This window comes from Lepidochelys kempii, chromosome 2 (genome assembly GCF_965140285.1).
Source record: "Lepidochelys kempii isolate rLepKem1 chromosome 2, rLepKem1.hap1, whole genome shotgun sequence".
Lineage (NCBI taxonomy): Eukaryota > Metazoa > Chordata > Testudines > Cheloniidae > Lepidochelys > Lepidochelys kempii.
Genome location: NC_136381.1, coordinates 222,516,904 through 222,534,757, shown reverse-complemented (window position 1 = coordinate 222,534,757; position 17,854 = coordinate 222,516,904). Strand labels below are relative to the sequence as shown.

At 43.7% G+C, this 17,854-nt stretch overlaps 1 protein-coding gene across 1 annotated transcript in view; it reads right to left on the bottom strand.

Moving 5' to 3' along the window:
- Nucleotides 1-1,248: 1,248 nt before the first annotated feature.
- LOC140907605 (serum paraoxonase/arylesterase 2) overlaps nucleotides 1,249-17,854 on the bottom strand; it is a 49,654-nt gene continuing 33,048 nt past the window's right edge. Inside the window, exons 4-9 of the mRNA XM_073333907.2 lie at nucleotides 17,060-17,225; nucleotides 13,172-13,298; nucleotides 10,223-10,423; nucleotides 9,455-9,536; nucleotides 7,090-7,218; nucleotides 1,249-4,430 (exon numbers count right to left, since the gene is read on the bottom strand). Coding sequence (XP_073190008.1) covers nucleotides 4,272-4,430; nucleotides 7,090-7,218; nucleotides 9,455-9,536; nucleotides 10,223-10,423; nucleotides 13,172-13,298; nucleotides 17,060-17,225 — 864 coding nt within the window. The 3' untranslated portion in view covers nucleotides 1,249-4,271. The remainder of the gene's footprint in view (nucleotides 4,431-7,089; nucleotides 7,219-9,454; nucleotides 9,537-10,222; nucleotides 10,424-13,171; nucleotides 13,299-17,059; nucleotides 17,226-17,854) is intronic.

The following is a 17,854-nucleotide window of genomic DNA, read 5'->3' as shown; positions in this document are numbered from 1 at the left end:
GAGGGTGAAAGGATCATTTTAACTAAGGTACTAATGCTGTTCTTGTTTATTGGTATATTGTATAACTCACTCTTCCAATCCTGCCCACCTCCCCTCAACACAGTTGCTTCTCTCCATCCTTCCTACCACTCCCCACCACAAATGGATTCTATACAGTTTACTCCATAGTCCTGCAATGGCTCGCCTCCTATCTGCTGTGTAGTTTTCATCAGTATTTCCTGCTGGTCCTGTTTGGTGAGTGGTACCTTATGCTATGTTGAAAATTGTATGTTCCACAAATCTACCACTTGGACTGTAGGGGGGCTTTAAAAGGGGATCAAAGACAGATATCACTTGGAATTTCTGACCTCAGTCTCCCAAGGGAGGAGGTGGTGTGTAGAAGTGTTTTACTGTCTACAAGCATAGGCTGATCTTCCTCCTCTTCCATGTATTTTAGCAGCTGTATGTCAAATTGCAGCCATAGCTTTACATAAGTAGTTTCATGTGCTGTAGTTCTTTGCAGAAAATGCATGTGGGTAGAAGGCAAGTAAGAGGACTGTGTGCCCAGGCCACAGCCAAGTAGTGAAACTGGAAAAATGGCATGCAGAAAAAACAGACTTGAACCGTCGGTAGGTCGGGCTTGAAATGTGGCTGAGTCATTTGGTCCTGTTGCTAGAGATTTCTGCTAGAAATCACTTCACATGTAGAGTTGTGTTTAATGTCTGTGTTTCTGTTGTATAATTAAGCTGTATTTAAAGGTCACTCTATACTAAGTTTTTTGAGACAGCACTACCAGGGCCTATATTGAAGGTAGTGCTGTGTACAACTGCCAGTGATTAACCTAGAAAACTCAGGAGCTACAGGGAACCCTGTGCCCCTCACAGCAGGGCAAACAGTTAGTGACTGGGACCCTACAGGGTTCAGACAGACACGTATCTTGTGCCTATACAAAAGACAGACCAGATGAGATGGCCAGAGCAGCATAAGGCCCCGGTACTGACAACACATGGCTCCTCAGAGGCTAAAGAGTTTTGTAAGCATAAGATAATGTGTTTGCATGATTTTTAATGTACTGTGAGATACTACTATATATATATATATATATATATATATATATATATATATATATATATATATATAAATAAATGCCTGTAGCTATTCATTTAATTTTTCCCCATTCCATTGTTACGTCTTAGAATTCATGACTGACAGCAGAACATACATACCACAGCCATGAGGAAGAGACACAGCTACAATTAAAATAAAAACTAGGATCAATACAGGCTTTATTTTACCCAGGACCAAAAATTAGGATAATGGACAAAATGACGATTCCAAATCATTTTGCATTCATTTGAAGAAGCTAAAATCTAAAGATGGATCAGATTTTGTATAAGAACTCTGTGGTGTAATTTCTTTTAATAAAGATGAGAACATTCATGGTTACCAGGTTTACAATCAACTACATTTTAGACACTGTACATCAATTAATGAATTAGGAAAAGCACAGGGAGTAGTAAAGCTAAATGTTGTTGATAATGAGCCACTGAGTATTATGATGCCACAATTTCAAATTAAAAAAATCAATATATTGCTCAGCAGAAACATAATACTGTAAAGATCAACATTTTATTTATTTCAGGTGATGTTTTTCCTTATAAGAATTTTGTTTACACAGTAATTAACCACAAGACTAGAGCATATTCCAGAACGAAGTATATTTGAAGACATGACTTTCTATTAGTACTTCCCCCAAAAGGGCCCAGTTTGTTGTTTGGAAGAAGTTGGGGAGGAGGAAGCTGTGCTTTCCCTACTGTTCATATTAAACAAATGCTGCAGGGAGAGAAGCTTCTGGGGGAGCCAGTTTGTTCCCCCTAAAATAAAGGCAAAGGAGCACACAGTGCATTCTCTGGGATTTGGGGGTTAGGTTCATGCTGGTACTGATGCAGAGTTCCTCAGAGCACATGCAGTTTGCACCAGATGTAAGGCACCTCCGCTCTGTTCCAGACCCAGGCTCTTCACTGCTCTGAGGAAAGCACATGTGGCTTCTAGTTAGCTTCCACGGGTGGTTGAGGTGGGGTAGCCCTAACCTGTGCTCTGGTTCCCATGAGCCATTGGGCTGTTACAGCAGTGAGCAAATAGCCAGGTCACAGGAATGCCTTGGCCATGCCTCTCCCCACCCCCACTAGAGCTTGGGCCCACCGGTGAAGAAAGGGTGCAGAACTGATTCTGCACATGCTGGCATGACCCCTAGAGTAGCCAGTGAGGGGCCATACAGTTGCTTTGTATTCCCCTTGAGCTAGACCCCAGCAGGCCCTAAGGTGTTTCTGTAAAAACAATGCATTCTCCATCTGACTGGAGTTGCTGCTGCCAAAAACTGTGCTGTGATTAGAAAGTAATCTAGTAGTGCAGAAATTAAAAGCTTCCTTAGATCCGCAAGTCACAACAACCTAGCCTAGTAATGGTACAGGAAATTTTAAAAAAAAATTGTTTTATCCCCTTGTAACTCACTGGTAGCATCCACACCCGAGTTGCTCACTTTGCCCAATGCTCTCTCCCCATTAGCAGCACTGACACTAGACGTGTCTGGAAAAGTGGCTCAGACATCACAGAGAGCATCTGGAGCGAGCAGAGTCTAACCTGAACATGGAGGCAGGGGTAGCAATAGGGAAGGGAACCAAGAGCAGCTCTCTCTATTCTTTGGCTGATAATACATCAGGCCTTTTTTAACCCTAGGCTAGAATTCTACCTCGGAGGCTGACATTTTGCTCTCATGGTTTAGAACAGGGGTTGGCCACCTTTCAGAAGTGGTGGGCCAAGTCTTCATTTATTCACTGATTTAAGGTTTCACGTGCCAGTAATCCATGTTAACGTTTTTGGAAGGTCTCTCTAAGTCTATAATAGATAACTAAACTATTGTATGTAAAGTAAATAAGGGTTTTAAAATGTTTAAGAACCTCATTTAAAATTAAATTAAAATGCAGAGCCCCCTCCCCCCCGGACCGGGGGCCAGGACCCGGGCAGTGAGAGTGCCACTGAACATCAGCTTGTGTGCCATAGGTTGCCTACCCCTGGTTTAGAATATTACTAGTCCCTCCACCCATCCTCATCCAGCCATGGGTAGAGAGCTTTAGGACAGGTTGCCTAGATACTTGCTCCTGATACAGTACAGCGTTCCCCTGCTGCAGATCAGGCAGCTAGCACTGAGGTGATACTGCTTTCACATTTTCAGTCATTCCTCATAACTGTTCTGTGCCCTTGACATCTCTCTCCCCCACTCTACAGCTGAAGAAAGGGCAAGACAGTGGTTAAGTAACCTGTCCCTAGCAACACAGCTGTCCCAGAGTTCACTCTCCAAAACCATACTGCCTCTCTTCTTGCCAGAGAAACATTAGCAGAATGCTTTAGCCTAGAGGAGGTGGAGTAGCATATTGGCTAGCAGACAAAGGTCATACGAGCCTCACAAATACAATGATTACACAGAGTGGACTGTGTCATTCTAAGCAAACAGCATTATAATAGTTTGTTTGGTAGAATCCTTTGGCGTGAGTGGCAGTTTCACACAGCATGGTAATTAGACATATACTGCACAAACTGCATTCTCTGTGCTAAAGGCCTTCCCTGAGGTGCAGTTTTCACCACTGCTCTCCTGGCTGTATGCGGAGACCGCAGGCTCCAAGGCACTGTTTGGTTAAGGCATTTCAGATCTCTTCAGAAAGTAGAGATTTTTGAACTCATTCCTTGAAAGGTTATTTAAATCATACACCTAATACTCTAAATGCAGGCAAGAGTATGTCTGAGAACAGGTTCATGATAAGGCAACACATGGGTTTCAAATGATTTCTGACAGCATAGGGAAAATTGGCAGAGGGGTGAAAAGGAGCCCCCCCCAAAGCACTTGGGTTAGTGACCCAAACCATGAAATGACGTGTTTATTCAACACTGCCTCCACTCTTTTACACACTAGGCAGATCATCAACTCTCCCAGAGAAACAGAATCCTGAAGTCTGATCCCACTTGCTAACCCAAGAACCAACTCATTTTCAGCTATTTTCTTTTAATGTTGAATTTGTAATTTACGTCCACAGTTTGTTATTGGCCTGGGATCTTCCACATTAATCCTACACACATTTTTTTAATCTTTAAATCCATTTCCATTCACTACTGAACAGAACTTATGTTATTTCCTTGAGGCGAGGAATACATTTTCATGACTTATGGCAATGTAGCTTGGACTTAGCAATTTAAAAGAAACTGAACCCTCCCCCCTAACAAAGTCTATCCAGAGTGAACTATAGTTTGCAGTAAAGAGCTCTGTGGAACACCGTGCCTATGAGCAGTTTCCCAGAATGCACTGCAGCAACTGAACTTCCCTCAAGCACTGAGCCATTCTCAGCATACACCTGGGTCACGGTAGGTTTTGCAGAAACAATGTTCTGGATCCGGATTACCTGAAGAGGGAAGAGTTACAGGCAGTCAATACAGAAGGTGTCCTACTTTTATAGTCGCTGATGTTCAGAGTTCAGCACAGACAGGACATATTAATTTACGCTAGATCATCGTAATGGTCCCTTCTGACCTTAAGATCTGTGCTCCCGCATAACACAGGTCATAGAATTTCACCAAATGATTGCTGCATTAAGCTCACAACTAGAGCAGACTGTTCAGAAAGCTCTCCAGTCTCGATTTAAAAAAAAGACTTCAAGTGACGGAGAATCCACCACATCCCAAGGTGAGTTGTTCCTACAGCTACTTAAGCTTACTATTAAAAATGTGCACATCATTTTTAGTCTGTATTTGTCTAGCTTCAGCTCAATACCTTCGTCTGCTAGATTTAAAAAACCCTAATTCAGAAATACTCGTCCTTTTTTAGGTACTTTTAGACCATGATCAAGTCACCTCTTAACCATCTCTTTGTTAAACTAAATAGATAGGACTTTTTGGTGTGCTTTTCTGAACCTTTCCAATCTGTCAAATTTTAAAAAGATTTAAACCCACAGGACCAGATTCAGCCACTCTTATTCACACTGAGTAGCATCATACTGTTCAAGTATTCCCGTTGGTATTTTAACTGTATATTCTCACTGAAATCACACAAGAGCAAGGATTGCAGAAAGCAGCTCACTAGTAGCCATTATAAAATCTAAAGGGTAAATGAGAAAGAACAAGGACAAATTTAGCCTTGCTCTATTGTCAGGCAATATTTCTTTTACGAATACAATTAAACTGAGCTAGCACCAAACATGTAGTTCAACAACATTTAATTAGACTGCAGCTGCAAAGAAAGCAGCCTGGAATTGATTGAACGATCAGATGGAGATTTTTTCTGGTGGTTACGGAGACATTTTAAGAGATGTTATCTGGCAAGGCTCACAATGGTCTGAGTTCAAGCTCTTAAAGTACATTTGGAGTCTAGCCACTAGTTAGGAGGGAAATGGAGTCTGAAAGGTTATGCATGGGTAATTCCTTTTAATATGAAATGTTAGCTAAGGGGTGGAATTTTCCAAAAGTACTGAAATGACACAGAAGCACAAGTCAGTCCATGGGACTTGAGCTCCCTACCTCAATTTAGTGCTTTTGGAAATCCCACCCTACCCATCCATGTATCACCTTTTCCATGGCTGTAAGCTGTGCTCTCTTGGCAGTTGCCATCTTGCAGGTCAAAAAAGCAAAGCGGGCTGTGACTTTTTCCAGACCCATCTACTTTAATTTATTTCTGACCACAGCCCACACCTTCCCAATCTTCTTCACTGTACATATGTCCTGCCCTTCCACCACCCTACCTGAAGAAGCACTTTCTGCTTCATGGTTCACAGAATCCAGGGTGAAGTCAGCTCGGATTTAGGATCAAGGTCCAAGCAGCTGGAGGGATTGTTTCAGTGAGGGTGGCTGAGAGGTCACAGCTGTGCAGCATGTCGAACATAACTTGTTGGGAAAGTGGGAGTGTAGCCACAATAAGGCAGGGGCACTGGGCAGATCAGACTCTCTGCTCTGTCCTGTAAGCTGCCATCCACTGGGTAAGTTTTATCACTATCTGATGAACTCCATATTGATAGCTCTTTAAATCTCTGTCATCTTGGTATCTAAGTGTTTTAGCAAGTCAAGGCATGGCTTGTTGCTTGTATGTTGCTGGGAAGGCAGCGAGGAGGACCACAGCTTTGGCAAGTCTACACTCCAGAGGGAGCATGCTCTCTCAGGTGACCTACTGAAGTAGTGCCCATTCTCAAGAACTATCTGAGCCTGATTAACCGCTACTCCAGTTAATGTCAGCATAGCTCCTCAGATATCAGTGCAGTTACTCGAGCCTCGGTCCAGAGTAACGCAATGGTGAATCGGGGATATCAGCTAGGATTTTCTAAGGGACCTAAATGAGTTACACCCATGACTCCCATTGAAAGTCAGTGGAAGCCAGTTGCTTAACTCCAGCTGAGATTTCCAAAGGGGCCTTTCTGCTTAACTTATTTCCTGATTCCGATGCATTTAGTTTTATTCAGGAATGTTAACAAAAAAAAACTTGGATTCACATAATCCACAATAACCAGTGCCTTGAGGTTATGGCTAAAGATACCATATGATAGAACTGAAATGTTTCTCTCCTTCAGCGCCATTAAATGCTACAGAGATTAGCGTCAATGGCGGATTTTTCTGCCTGATAGCACTATTCCATAAAAACCAGACTGAAGTATTGCTTTAAAGCTCTGCATTGTTCTTCTGTTTTGTTTTAGAAGAGACACTCCAATGTCTTGTCTACACACAGATTTTGTATTAGTATAGCTATTTTGGTTAGGAATATGGAGTCGGGGGGGGGGGGTAAATGTGTTTGTTTTAATGGAAATAATTATTCTGGTACAACCCCAAGTGTGGACACAGTCATACCAGTATAAAGGTACCTTACACCAGAATATTTTATTCTCCTTCCCGTAACGGAATAATCTGTACCAGTATAAACACTTTCATACTTGTATAACTGCATCCACACTTCCACACTGGGGGGGGGCGCGAGGGAAGAGGGCGCAGTTGTACCACTTTAGTTATATTGTTCTAGTTAAAACAATATAGTTTTACAGTATAGACATGGTCTAATTTACCAAAAGAATCTGTCAAACTAACCTCAGAACCAGGAAGATTCTCAGGATCATAGAAGAGCAGCTTCATGCCATTGGGATGACATCCTCCCCAAATATCCCCAGTGTAAGGATCAACAGATAAGTTATCGACTAGTGTGTCCAATTCCAGCACCTATCAAACATGGGAGAACCCAACACAGTGACACACACGTCGAAGTCACAAACTTCATTTATAGCCTCTCTTTATTCATTCATAATCAGCATATTTCTCAAAGGTATTTATGCCTTTCAGTAACACTTAAAAATTTGGACTGAAACCACCATAAGATTTTCCCCTCACTACACCTTTTGTCAACATGCACCATCTGCTGTACTGCCCAGATATGACGGTGATGAGGACATTATAAATATTTACATATTTGCTTCAGCAACTCATTCCCAGCTTCTAGAGCTGAAGGAAGGGGCATATTATTAGCCCTAGTCACCTTCAAGCCTTATGTTTTTATATAGGTGTGCATGGTGCATTACAGGCATGGAAGTTACAGGCATGAAAGTTGGCAGTGTCCCTCCCAGCTAGGACTGATGACCTGAATTAAAATGGAACAAAAAGAAAAGAGGAGACTGACTCTTGGGGCCAGCAAGGAGAAGACACAGATCAGGTGGAAAGGAAAGCTGTCCTTGGGAAAGTTATCTGCTGGGATGCTATCAGCTGCCACACTGGGTCATACCCATGGTTCTTCTTGTCCAATATCCTGTCACCAACAGTGGCCAGGCACCTGATGCTTCAGTGCGAAACCCCAGTGTAAGAAGTCGAAATTGGGCAATTATGGAAAAAACTTGTCCAGAGGTGTTTCTATCCTTTCCAAAACTTTTATTCATAAATAATCTTATCCAATGTAACTGCAGATGTTCCCATTTCCAGGTAACTACCCAAACAAAGGCCTCTTCCTTATAAATTCCTCAGGGCAGAGGCAATGTCTTTGAATATCTACGTACAATGACATGCATGCCAGTGGCATCATGTACAAATATTTAATATTAAAAATAGATCATCTGCATAGTGGGCCAGATCCTTTCTCCTCTTTGGCTGGGTTGTGCTGCTCCAGTGGCTTAAAGCAGCCTTAAAGCTGGTGTAATCAGCCCCTTGAGAATTTCCCCACCATCGGGGAAAATCCTATAGCAGCAGCTACTAAACCATCAACTCAGCGCCTGGTATAGGGAATGCGAATGGAACATCTCTACATCTGCTGATGTCCAGCTGCTGGAATGGCCTTGGAAGAGTGTTGACAGTCTTGGTATTTCAGAGCAGCCCTGAGGCTGCTCTGGTTTATGCTGGGGACCAGGACGCAGCAGAACCAATTCCAGAATCTGAGGTCTAAGTAAGAAATCCATGGAAAGGAAAGTAAATTGAAAATATGGAAGAGTTAAAGAGTTAATCCTGCCTGAGCGGGGTAGACTATATGATCTCTTGAGGTCCCTTCCAGCCCTATGTTTCTATGGTTCTATGATCCTTTGTGAAGGTGTGGGGGAGGGAAAGAGACATGAGTGGCTGAAGAGACATTAAAAAGCTGGCATTAGAAATAGCTAGGTGAATTGGTTCCCAAATCAGAACATCCGAGTTCCTACCTGGAACGGTCGCCTGTTAATTCACTCTACAGGCATTTATTTCATGATCTGAAATTTTACCCAGTTTGTGTGTTAACCCCCAGATCCCATTATTATACAGGGAACAGTAACCAAACCATTTGGGGCAATTTACAGAAATACCAACAACAGGAGCCCCTCAGCTAATACAGATGTGTGAAACATGTTACAGCCTGTTCCACAGGCCCACAGCAACCACAAGCCATAATTACCCTAGCATATCAGGTGTGTTACCACCATCTCATAACACCTGCCTTATATGCTATGGGGACCAATTATCTCTAGGCAGGAGGGAAGTAACTCCCATTGACATAAAAAGGGAGATGTCCAAATCCCCAGGCAGGAAAATTGGAATATTTATGTTCTGTAAATTGCCCTCTGTTTCCCAGTCAGATACTACTTGCTGCTCTGAAAGCTGCTTTCTGTTTGCAGGCTGCATTAATGAATGAGCACTAACTGCATCAACAGGTCGATAACGCCTCGAAGGAGAACGTGATCAGGGCCAAACTCAAGGTTCATTTTAGGGTTGCTGGTATTAGGCTGCAGTGAACAATAATAATGGCTCACATGAAATTCCACAGGAATACCTCTCCCCTCAGTACCACAAGAGCCAACCACAGCCCCCCAGCAGTTTTGTTTGCATGTATATTAACACATTCTCTACCCATAATCAGGCTATGATTGAGAGATCTAGGCTACCTAAAGGGTATACACTACATTTCAAACATGGATTAGGTTCTTGTTCTAAGTGGCAAACCGCCTACCTTCAATTGAGTTAGACTCCAGTTAGCATGTTTTTCCATAACATGGATACTATGAGCCAGCAGGTCAGCAACATAAACATACCTTCAAACGAAAGAGTCTATTAACAAGGTGTCTACACAGAGATAAAAGTAAAAGTAAATTGATTCTTTAGTTGTAAGCATTGATTTTTAGAAGCTTTAAACTGATATTCTGAAATGCTTATAAGAATCCCAAGCTGTCCACACACTGAACTCAAGACAGATGGCTAAAGTACTTGGTGTTCCAAGGTGTTTTTAATGTAACAACCAGGACTCCAATCAATAGTGTCACAAATACATATTTTGTAAAAATACCAGTCACAAATTGTACAAATGGTTTACACTCTGAAACAGGCTCCCAGGCTGTGGTAGTCTGTACAAGTTAAACGAACAGTTGCCCTTATTACAATTTTAGGAGGAGTATTATCCATTAATTCTTGCAAGCATTTAAAAAAATGCAAGTATCAGGTTGGTTAAAATGTAATTTCTTTGATATTATTGGATAAAATACCACCAATAGTTGAATAAAATTATATAAAAGTTATATAATCACTTCAGATTACTTATTACAACCATATTTTACAAAGAGCACCCAGTCAACTAACCAAATGTACACCCACAAGTCAATTTAGAAGACTAACCACACAATCTGCACATGCAAATATTTGCATGTAAAATTCAGGAATATTGTCTGAGTTTCTTTTCATCATTTGGTCCATTAAATGTATAAGGAGACCAAAAGAGACTTACTTTTTGTCTGGTGAAATGTTAATTCCATTGGCTGAGTAAAACCCAGAGGCTACCTCTTTAACTTCTGTTGGACTGTAGTAGACAACATTTGACCAGGTCAAGCCCAAGAACATCTCCAGGTACATCAAGATGGAGTCAGAGAAATAGTGGTCATTAGTAGCGTAGAAGTGATCAGGTCCCAGAGCCACAACATCATTCAAGCTGAAATAAGAAAAATGGAGTGAACAAATTTTACAGAGGTTTGAGAATTAGTGTTCATGTAGTGAAAATTATAATTATGTATGAAACTGGATTACAATAGAGAACAGAGAGAGGTGCCATATACAGCTTTGAACAAACTTAAATTGGTATCTGAGGCACTCGTAAACCAGATGCTAGCTCATGCCAAGGCTCCTGGGCCTCACTGAACACTGACAAATGCATAGGTAGAAACCAGTCTGGCTCACCTGCATGTTAGCATTTTAACCTAGATCAGGGACTCTCAAACTTCATTGCACCGCAACCCCCTTCTGACAACAAAAATTACTTTATGAACCCAGGAGGGGGGAAAAAAATTAAAGTTTGAGCCTACCCGAGCCCCACCAGCTCAGAGGGGAAGGGCAAAGCCAAAGCTCAAGCCCCACTACCTAGGGCGGGGAAGCCAAAGTCCAAGGGCTTCAGCCCCAGGTGGGGGGCCTGTAACCTGAGTCCTGCCACCTAGGGCTGAAGCCCTTTGGCTTGGCCCCAGGTGGTTGGGCTCGGGCTTTGCCCCCGGGTGATGGTGCTTGGGCTTCTACCTTCAGTCCTAGGCCCCAGCAAGTCTAATGCCAGCCCTGGTGGCTCCATTAAAATGGGGTCACAACACACTTTGGGGTCTCGACCACAGTTTGAGAATCCCTGACCTAGATCTTAAGTTGTTAAGAATGTGTTTAGACCTGATGAAATGCTTGTCAGATGTGCATCTACTGATCTCACTTATAACATATGTAACCCAGGGTATAAAGTTATATTGAGCATTTGCATTGTAAACCTCTGTAACTCAAACAGGAGAGAATCTTTCTCTAATGCAAAAACTGGCTTCCTACAGGCTGCCTTTTAAACCAAATGAGCCATTGTGAGACAAAGAACAAAGACTTTGTTAATTGCACTCCTCACCCTCTCTCTCCCCATCACCCTCTTCTCCCCCACGGAGAAACAGGGTTCTTTTTGCTTTGGACTCTAAAGGGGCAAGAATCACTAAGCACAAACAGAAGACCCCCCCAGCTGTTTTGCCTGAGTTAGCCCTAAAGGAAATATGGAGTTTGCTTATTATAGAAATTTCTATTACCTTTTGTCATCTAAGACTAACTCATTTGTGCGTGTAAGTTACCTGCTTTAACCTTGTATTTAACTCTTATTTCCTTTTCCTAGTTAATAAATCTTTCGTTAGTTTATTACAGGACTCGCTAAAAGAGTTGCCTTTGGTGAGAGATGTGGGGTACAACTGACTTAGGGTAAATGACTGGTCCTCTGGGAATGGGAGCAATCTGAATATTGTTGTGATTTTTGGTAGAAGGAACCATCCATCACTGAAGCAGGCTTGCCCGATCAACAAGATAGCCCAAGGGGACTGTATGTCACTCCATGGTAAGGCTGGGGAGTTCACACTTGTTACTTGGTTGGTGAAATCTAATTACAGAGCATACAACCAATGTGGTGTTTGTGCCCTATTTCCTGTCTGCCCTGTGGCCGGACCCCACATTCATGATCCAGTCCAGACAGCAGGACATTATCATCCTGAGCACACTGGTCAGGGTTGGTTCAGTGTTTGGGAGGGTTCGTGACATTTTACTCCCAAATATGGAATGAAGTCATTTAGGACCAGATCCACAAAGGGACTTAGCATTGCAACACCTAGCTTATAGGAGCCTTGAAAAAAATCACTGGAATACACAAAACTTGAGTTAGGGTATGTCTGCACTACCAACGTTAAAGCGCAGCCTCACCTCTGAGGTGAGGGCCATAGCTGCTGAACTATGAGACTTTCCAATGTGGAAAAAAGAAAAAGGAGTACTTGAGGCACCTTAGAGACTAACCAATTTCTCTGAGCATAAGCTTTCATGAGCTACAGCTCACTTCATCGGATGCAATGTCTGATGAAGTGAGCTGTAGCTCAGGAAAGCTCATGCTCAAATAAATTGGTTAGTCTCTAAGGTGCCACAAGTACTCCTTTTCTTTTTGCGAATACAGACTAACACGGCTGCTACTCTGAAACCTTTCCAATGTGGGTCTCTCTCAATCTCTCCTGTTGAAGCAGTTCCACTTTAATTAAATACGGATAGGGCCAAGGCACTGTAAAAAATCACGCTGCTCAGTGCACTCACTTGAGAGGTGGGAGACCCCTGTTCAAATCCCTTCTCCTCTTGAACTAGGGTCTCCTACATCTCAGGTAGGAACCCTAACCATTGGGCTAATAGGCTATAAGGGATGTTTGCCGTCTCTTCCACCCCCCATTTGTTTTGCATAGAGTTAAGGGTGTTTTGAGCACACCTACTGGAATGGGTCTTGCAGGCACGATAGGCGTTCCCCCCACCTATCTTCCCCCGATCAGAGTGGCTTAGGCATCCAAATGCCCAGGTGCAGAAACTAAGGGACTTTTACAGCAAAAATGTAGGTGCCAAGTGAATGTAAGTGCCTGTGCTGTTAGGCAGGGGTTTGTGGGTTGCCGTGGTGCCTAAAGCTGACAGAGACCTAAACCTGGGCTTTTAAGCACCCACATCCCTTTGTGGATCCACGCCTTAACTTACAAAGGAGACGGGAGAGAAGCGTAGTAGCTTGGCAGTATCCAGATGTGAAGTACTGATGAAAGCAGCGGGAAAACATAAAATGGAAAGGTCCTCTAGGGTTTACGTTTCCTTGAATATAAATTGAGCTTTAACAAAAACAGCCTTTAGCCAAATGGAGACAGGTGCTGTGATTTGGATGCAGTACCTCGACAGAAGTTCGTGGCGGATAGTTTTTAGGTGTACAAGAGCGTTTTCATCTTCTACAAATTTAAACACCTCAACTGTGCTCTTGAATTCCGGATGATTCACAACGAAGAGGTACACGGAGTCATCTAAAGAAAGAATGTGGAAAAATTGTTGAGTTTCACAAAAAGGACACGGCAGCTTAAATGTCTGTGTCTGGTATGTTATCTACCTCTACCGCTGTAGTATATAAGCGCCTTTTGATGTATTTACACTCAACACCCCTGTGAGGTGGTGGGGGGGATGCCGATAGACTGAAGGGTCTTCTACGGACAGAAAGAGCCTTTAGAGGATGCCACGTCTCTATCAGTCATTCAGTACCAAAAAGCTGCAGAACCAGCGCTTCATTTCAGCCACAAGCCAGTCTCCCTTTGTGGTCACTACTGTGCAGTGAGCTAGAAGAGAAATGCTCATTGTGCACAGGCTCTATAGCCGGGCAACAGAGTTTCAGTTAAGGCTCATAGCACCAGAACTGCAGAATCTGAACAGTGATGGAGGCATTATATTTCCATACACTGAGTTGTCTTCTCCTACTCCCCTTACTAAACACCCATGCCGTAAAGCGTTCAAAACCTGCAACTGGTTGCTGCGGTGATATTACAGGGCATGCTGTGCCTCCAACTCTTTTGCTGTTTTTCTGGGAGTGCGACCTTAGTGATATCTTATGGGTCTCCCCTCTAATCAAGGGGGAGCCCCACAGCTCAAAGACTGGGTCCCTGCCTTCAGCACCCGTTTCCCACAGGAGCTCCTCCAGCAGGTCCAAATGATCTTGAACCCTTCTTGGAGGCTTCCCCTCTGGGGAGCTATACAACCAATGTGTTTGCAGTGACACAAGACAACCTTTCCAAAACAAGACATCATTTATTAGTTCTCAGGAACCCAGTGTGCAGGGACATCCTGTTAAAATAGTAAAGAAAAGGCTAAAACACACAACTCCCCCTTAACCTGGCAGCTCTTCCTTTCTTGGTTAGGAGGGTCCCTCTTTGCCCTGGCCTGGAAGACAGACAGCATGCCTGCAGCTGTGCAACAGTCCCAGACTGGAATACTCTTCTCCCACAGGCAGAACAAATTCCTTCTCCCAGCCCCTTAACACTTATGTCCTTTGTTTCAGGTTCCAGTGATGGTGTTTTCATGAGTGCTGCCCTTCCCAGTGTTCAGTTTGTGGTCACATATGTAATCACCCACCCATATTCCAAGACACCAGGTGTCATTAAAAAAATTAATGGTCTGGTGCTGTTCCCCACTGGAGTTCCAAAGTAGCTCTATCCATGTGTTTATAGTTCATTCATGCCAGCCCAGACATAAATACGTGACCCACGCCCACTCCATTCAATGCTTATTCCTTCACTCCTGATGTATCTGTCTGGAAAAAAGTTAACCCCTTGAGACCAAGTAGGACTAGGCCAAAATACAAAAGTGAGTGGACAAACTGTGTCACACATAATCATAGAATCATAGAATATCAGGGTTGGAAGGGACCCCAGAACGTCATCTAGTCCAACCCCCTGCTCAAAGCAGGACCAATTCCCAGTTAAATCATCCCAGCCAGGGCTTTGTCAAGCCTGACCTTAAAAACCTCTAAGGAAGGAGATTCTACCACCTCCCTAGGTAACGCATTCCAGTGTTTCACCACCCTCTTAGTGAAAAAGTTTTTCCTAATATCCAATCTAAACCTTCCCCACTGCAACTTGAGACCATTACTCCTCATTCTGTCATCTGCTACCATTGAGAACAGTCTAGAGCCATCCTCTTTGGAACCCCCTTTCAGGTAGTTGAAAGCAGCTATCAAATCCCCCCTCATTCTTCTCTTCTGCAGGCTAAACAATCCCAGCTCCCTCAGCCTCTCCTCATAACTCATGTGTTCCAGTCCCCTAATCATTTTTGTTGCCCTTCGCTGGACTCTCTCCAATTTATCCACATCCTTCTTGAAGTGTGGGGCCCAAAACTGGACACAGTACTCCAGATGAGGCCTCACCAATGACGAATAGAGGGGAACGATCACGTCCCTCAATCTGCTCGCTATGCCCCTACTTATACATCCCAAAATGCCATTGGCCTTCTTGGCAACAAGGGCACACTGCTGACTCATATCCAGCTTCTCGTCCACTGTCACCCCTAGGTCCTTTTCCGCAGAACTGCTGCCTAGCCATTCGGTCCCTAGTCTGTAGCTGTGCATTGGGTTCTTCCGTCCTAAGTGCAGGACCCTGCACTTATCCTTATTAAACCTCATCAGATTTCTTTTGGCCCAATCCTCCAATTTGTCTAGGTCTTTCTGTATCCTATCCCTCCCCTCCAGCGTATCTACCACTCCTCCCAGTTTAGTATCATCCGCAAATTTGCTGAGAGTGCAATCCACACCATCCTCCAGATCATTTATGAAGATATTGAACAAAACCGGCCCCAGGACCGACCCTTGGGGTACTCCACTTGATACCGGCTGCCAACTAGATATGGAGCCATTGATCACTACCCGTTGAGCCCGACAATCTAGCCAGCTTTCTACCCACCTTGTAGTGCATTCATCCAGCCCATACTTCCTTAACTTGCTGACCAGAATACTGTGGGAGACCGTGTCAAAAGCTTTGCTAAAGTCAAGAAACAGTACATCCACTGCTTTCCCTTCATCCACAGAACCAGTAATCTCATCATAAAAGGCGATTAGATTAGTCAGGCATGACCTTCCCTTGGTGAATCCATGCTGGCTGTTCCTGATCACTTTCCTCTCATGCAAGTGCTTCAGGATTGATTCTTTGAGGACCTGCTCCATGATTTTTCCAGGGACTGAAGTGAGGCTGACTGGCCTGTAGTTCCCAGGATCCTCCTTCTTCCCTTTTTTAAAGATTGGCACTACATTAGCCTTTTTCCAGTCATCCGGGACTTCCCCGGTTCGCCACGAGTTTTCAAAGATAATGGCCAATGGCTCTGCAATCACAGCCGCCAATTCCTTCAGCACTCTCGGATGCAACTCGTCCGGCCCCATGGACTTGTGCACGTCCAGCTTTTGTAAATAGTCCCTAACCACCTCTATCTCCACAGAGGGCTGGCCATCTCTTCCCCATTTTGTGATGCCCAGCGCAGCAGTCTGGGAGCTGACCTTGTTAGTGAAAACAGAGGCAAAAAAAGCATCGAGTACATTAGCTTTTTCCACATCCTCTGTCACTAGGTTGCCTCCCTCATTCAGTAAGGGGCCCACACATTCCTTGGCTTTCTTCTTGTTGCCAACATACCTGAAGAAACCCTTCTTGTTACTCTTGACATCTCTGGCTAGCTGCAGCTCCAGGTGCGATTTGGCCCTCCTGATAACATTCCTACATGCCCGAGCAATATTTTTATACTCTTCCCTGGTCATATGTCCAAACTTCCACTTCTTGTAAGCTTCTTTTTTATGTTTAAGATCCGCTAGGATTTCACCATTAAGCCAAGCTGGTCGCCTGCCATATTTACTATTCTTTCGACTCATCGGGATGGTTTGTCCCTGTAACCTCAACAGGGATTCCTTGAAATACAGCCAGCTCTCCTGGACTCCTGGATTTTATACATAATATGCATAAAAATACAGACATTTCCCACATTCTCCATAGTTATAGAAATATGCCCCGTTTATTGAATATCTTGAAGACGACAGAGTCTGTCAGTTTATATAAACACATGTACAATCTCAAACAGCCAGTTCTTCGTATATTAAATCAAAAGACCTGCTGGATCAGACTTTTTTCTCCCACCCACGTATCAGGTTACTGATGGTGAAACATGGAGGGGGACAGGGATAGCAAAGGGTTTTACCTATAATAAATAATTATAATAAATCTCTAGGTTGAGATTTCTTGTCTCCATTTAACAGTCTTCTTACCTTTGTCTATGTACGTGCTGATCCCATGAGGGTTAAATGATGCCAGATCAAACCCGCGGCTGATTCTCAGTTCTATTGCTCTTGGGTTTTCATCATTCAAATCCATCAGAAATATTTCACCTGGCTTGTCTGGAGCAAAGCTATTTAACCCTGGATATTTTAAACCCTTTAAGATTAAGTAAACACAACAAGAAAGTTAAGAGGATCCTGACAAAGCTGCCAAGACTAACTCTTTGTTTTGGTTTGTGGATACATCTCATGATACAGCAACAACTGTACTAATCCCGTCTCTTTCCTGTTGTTTTTTGTTTCATGCTCTCCCTAATCAACTGATCCCTCCTTAACTCTCTCACTATGCTGCCTGCATCCTCCTCATGTTGCAACCCAGCCACATTTGTGCATGCTCTGCACCATATACTGCTGATGCCCCCACCACCACCAAATATTCTCACAGTGCTACTGCCTCTCCACATCCACCTGCTGCTACGACACCCTTCCACAAAGAAGCTCCCTCATTTTGCTGCATCCCAGAGACATCCCTTCCCCACTGTTTTTCTGAATGCTCCGCCCCACAAACTGCCACCACATCCACAGTGCTGCTCCAGCACCCTCATTCAGTGCTGGTAATTCCCCTCAATAGCCACCAGCCACTACTGCTCTGCCCAGACCCTGTCTGAGCACTCCTGTTTCTTGTGATGCTAGCCCCCCCCGCCAGGCATCTACCTTCCCTGTGCTGGTTATCCCAAGACAATGCTGCATACCCACACAGGGCTTCTGACCCCAACATTGCAGATC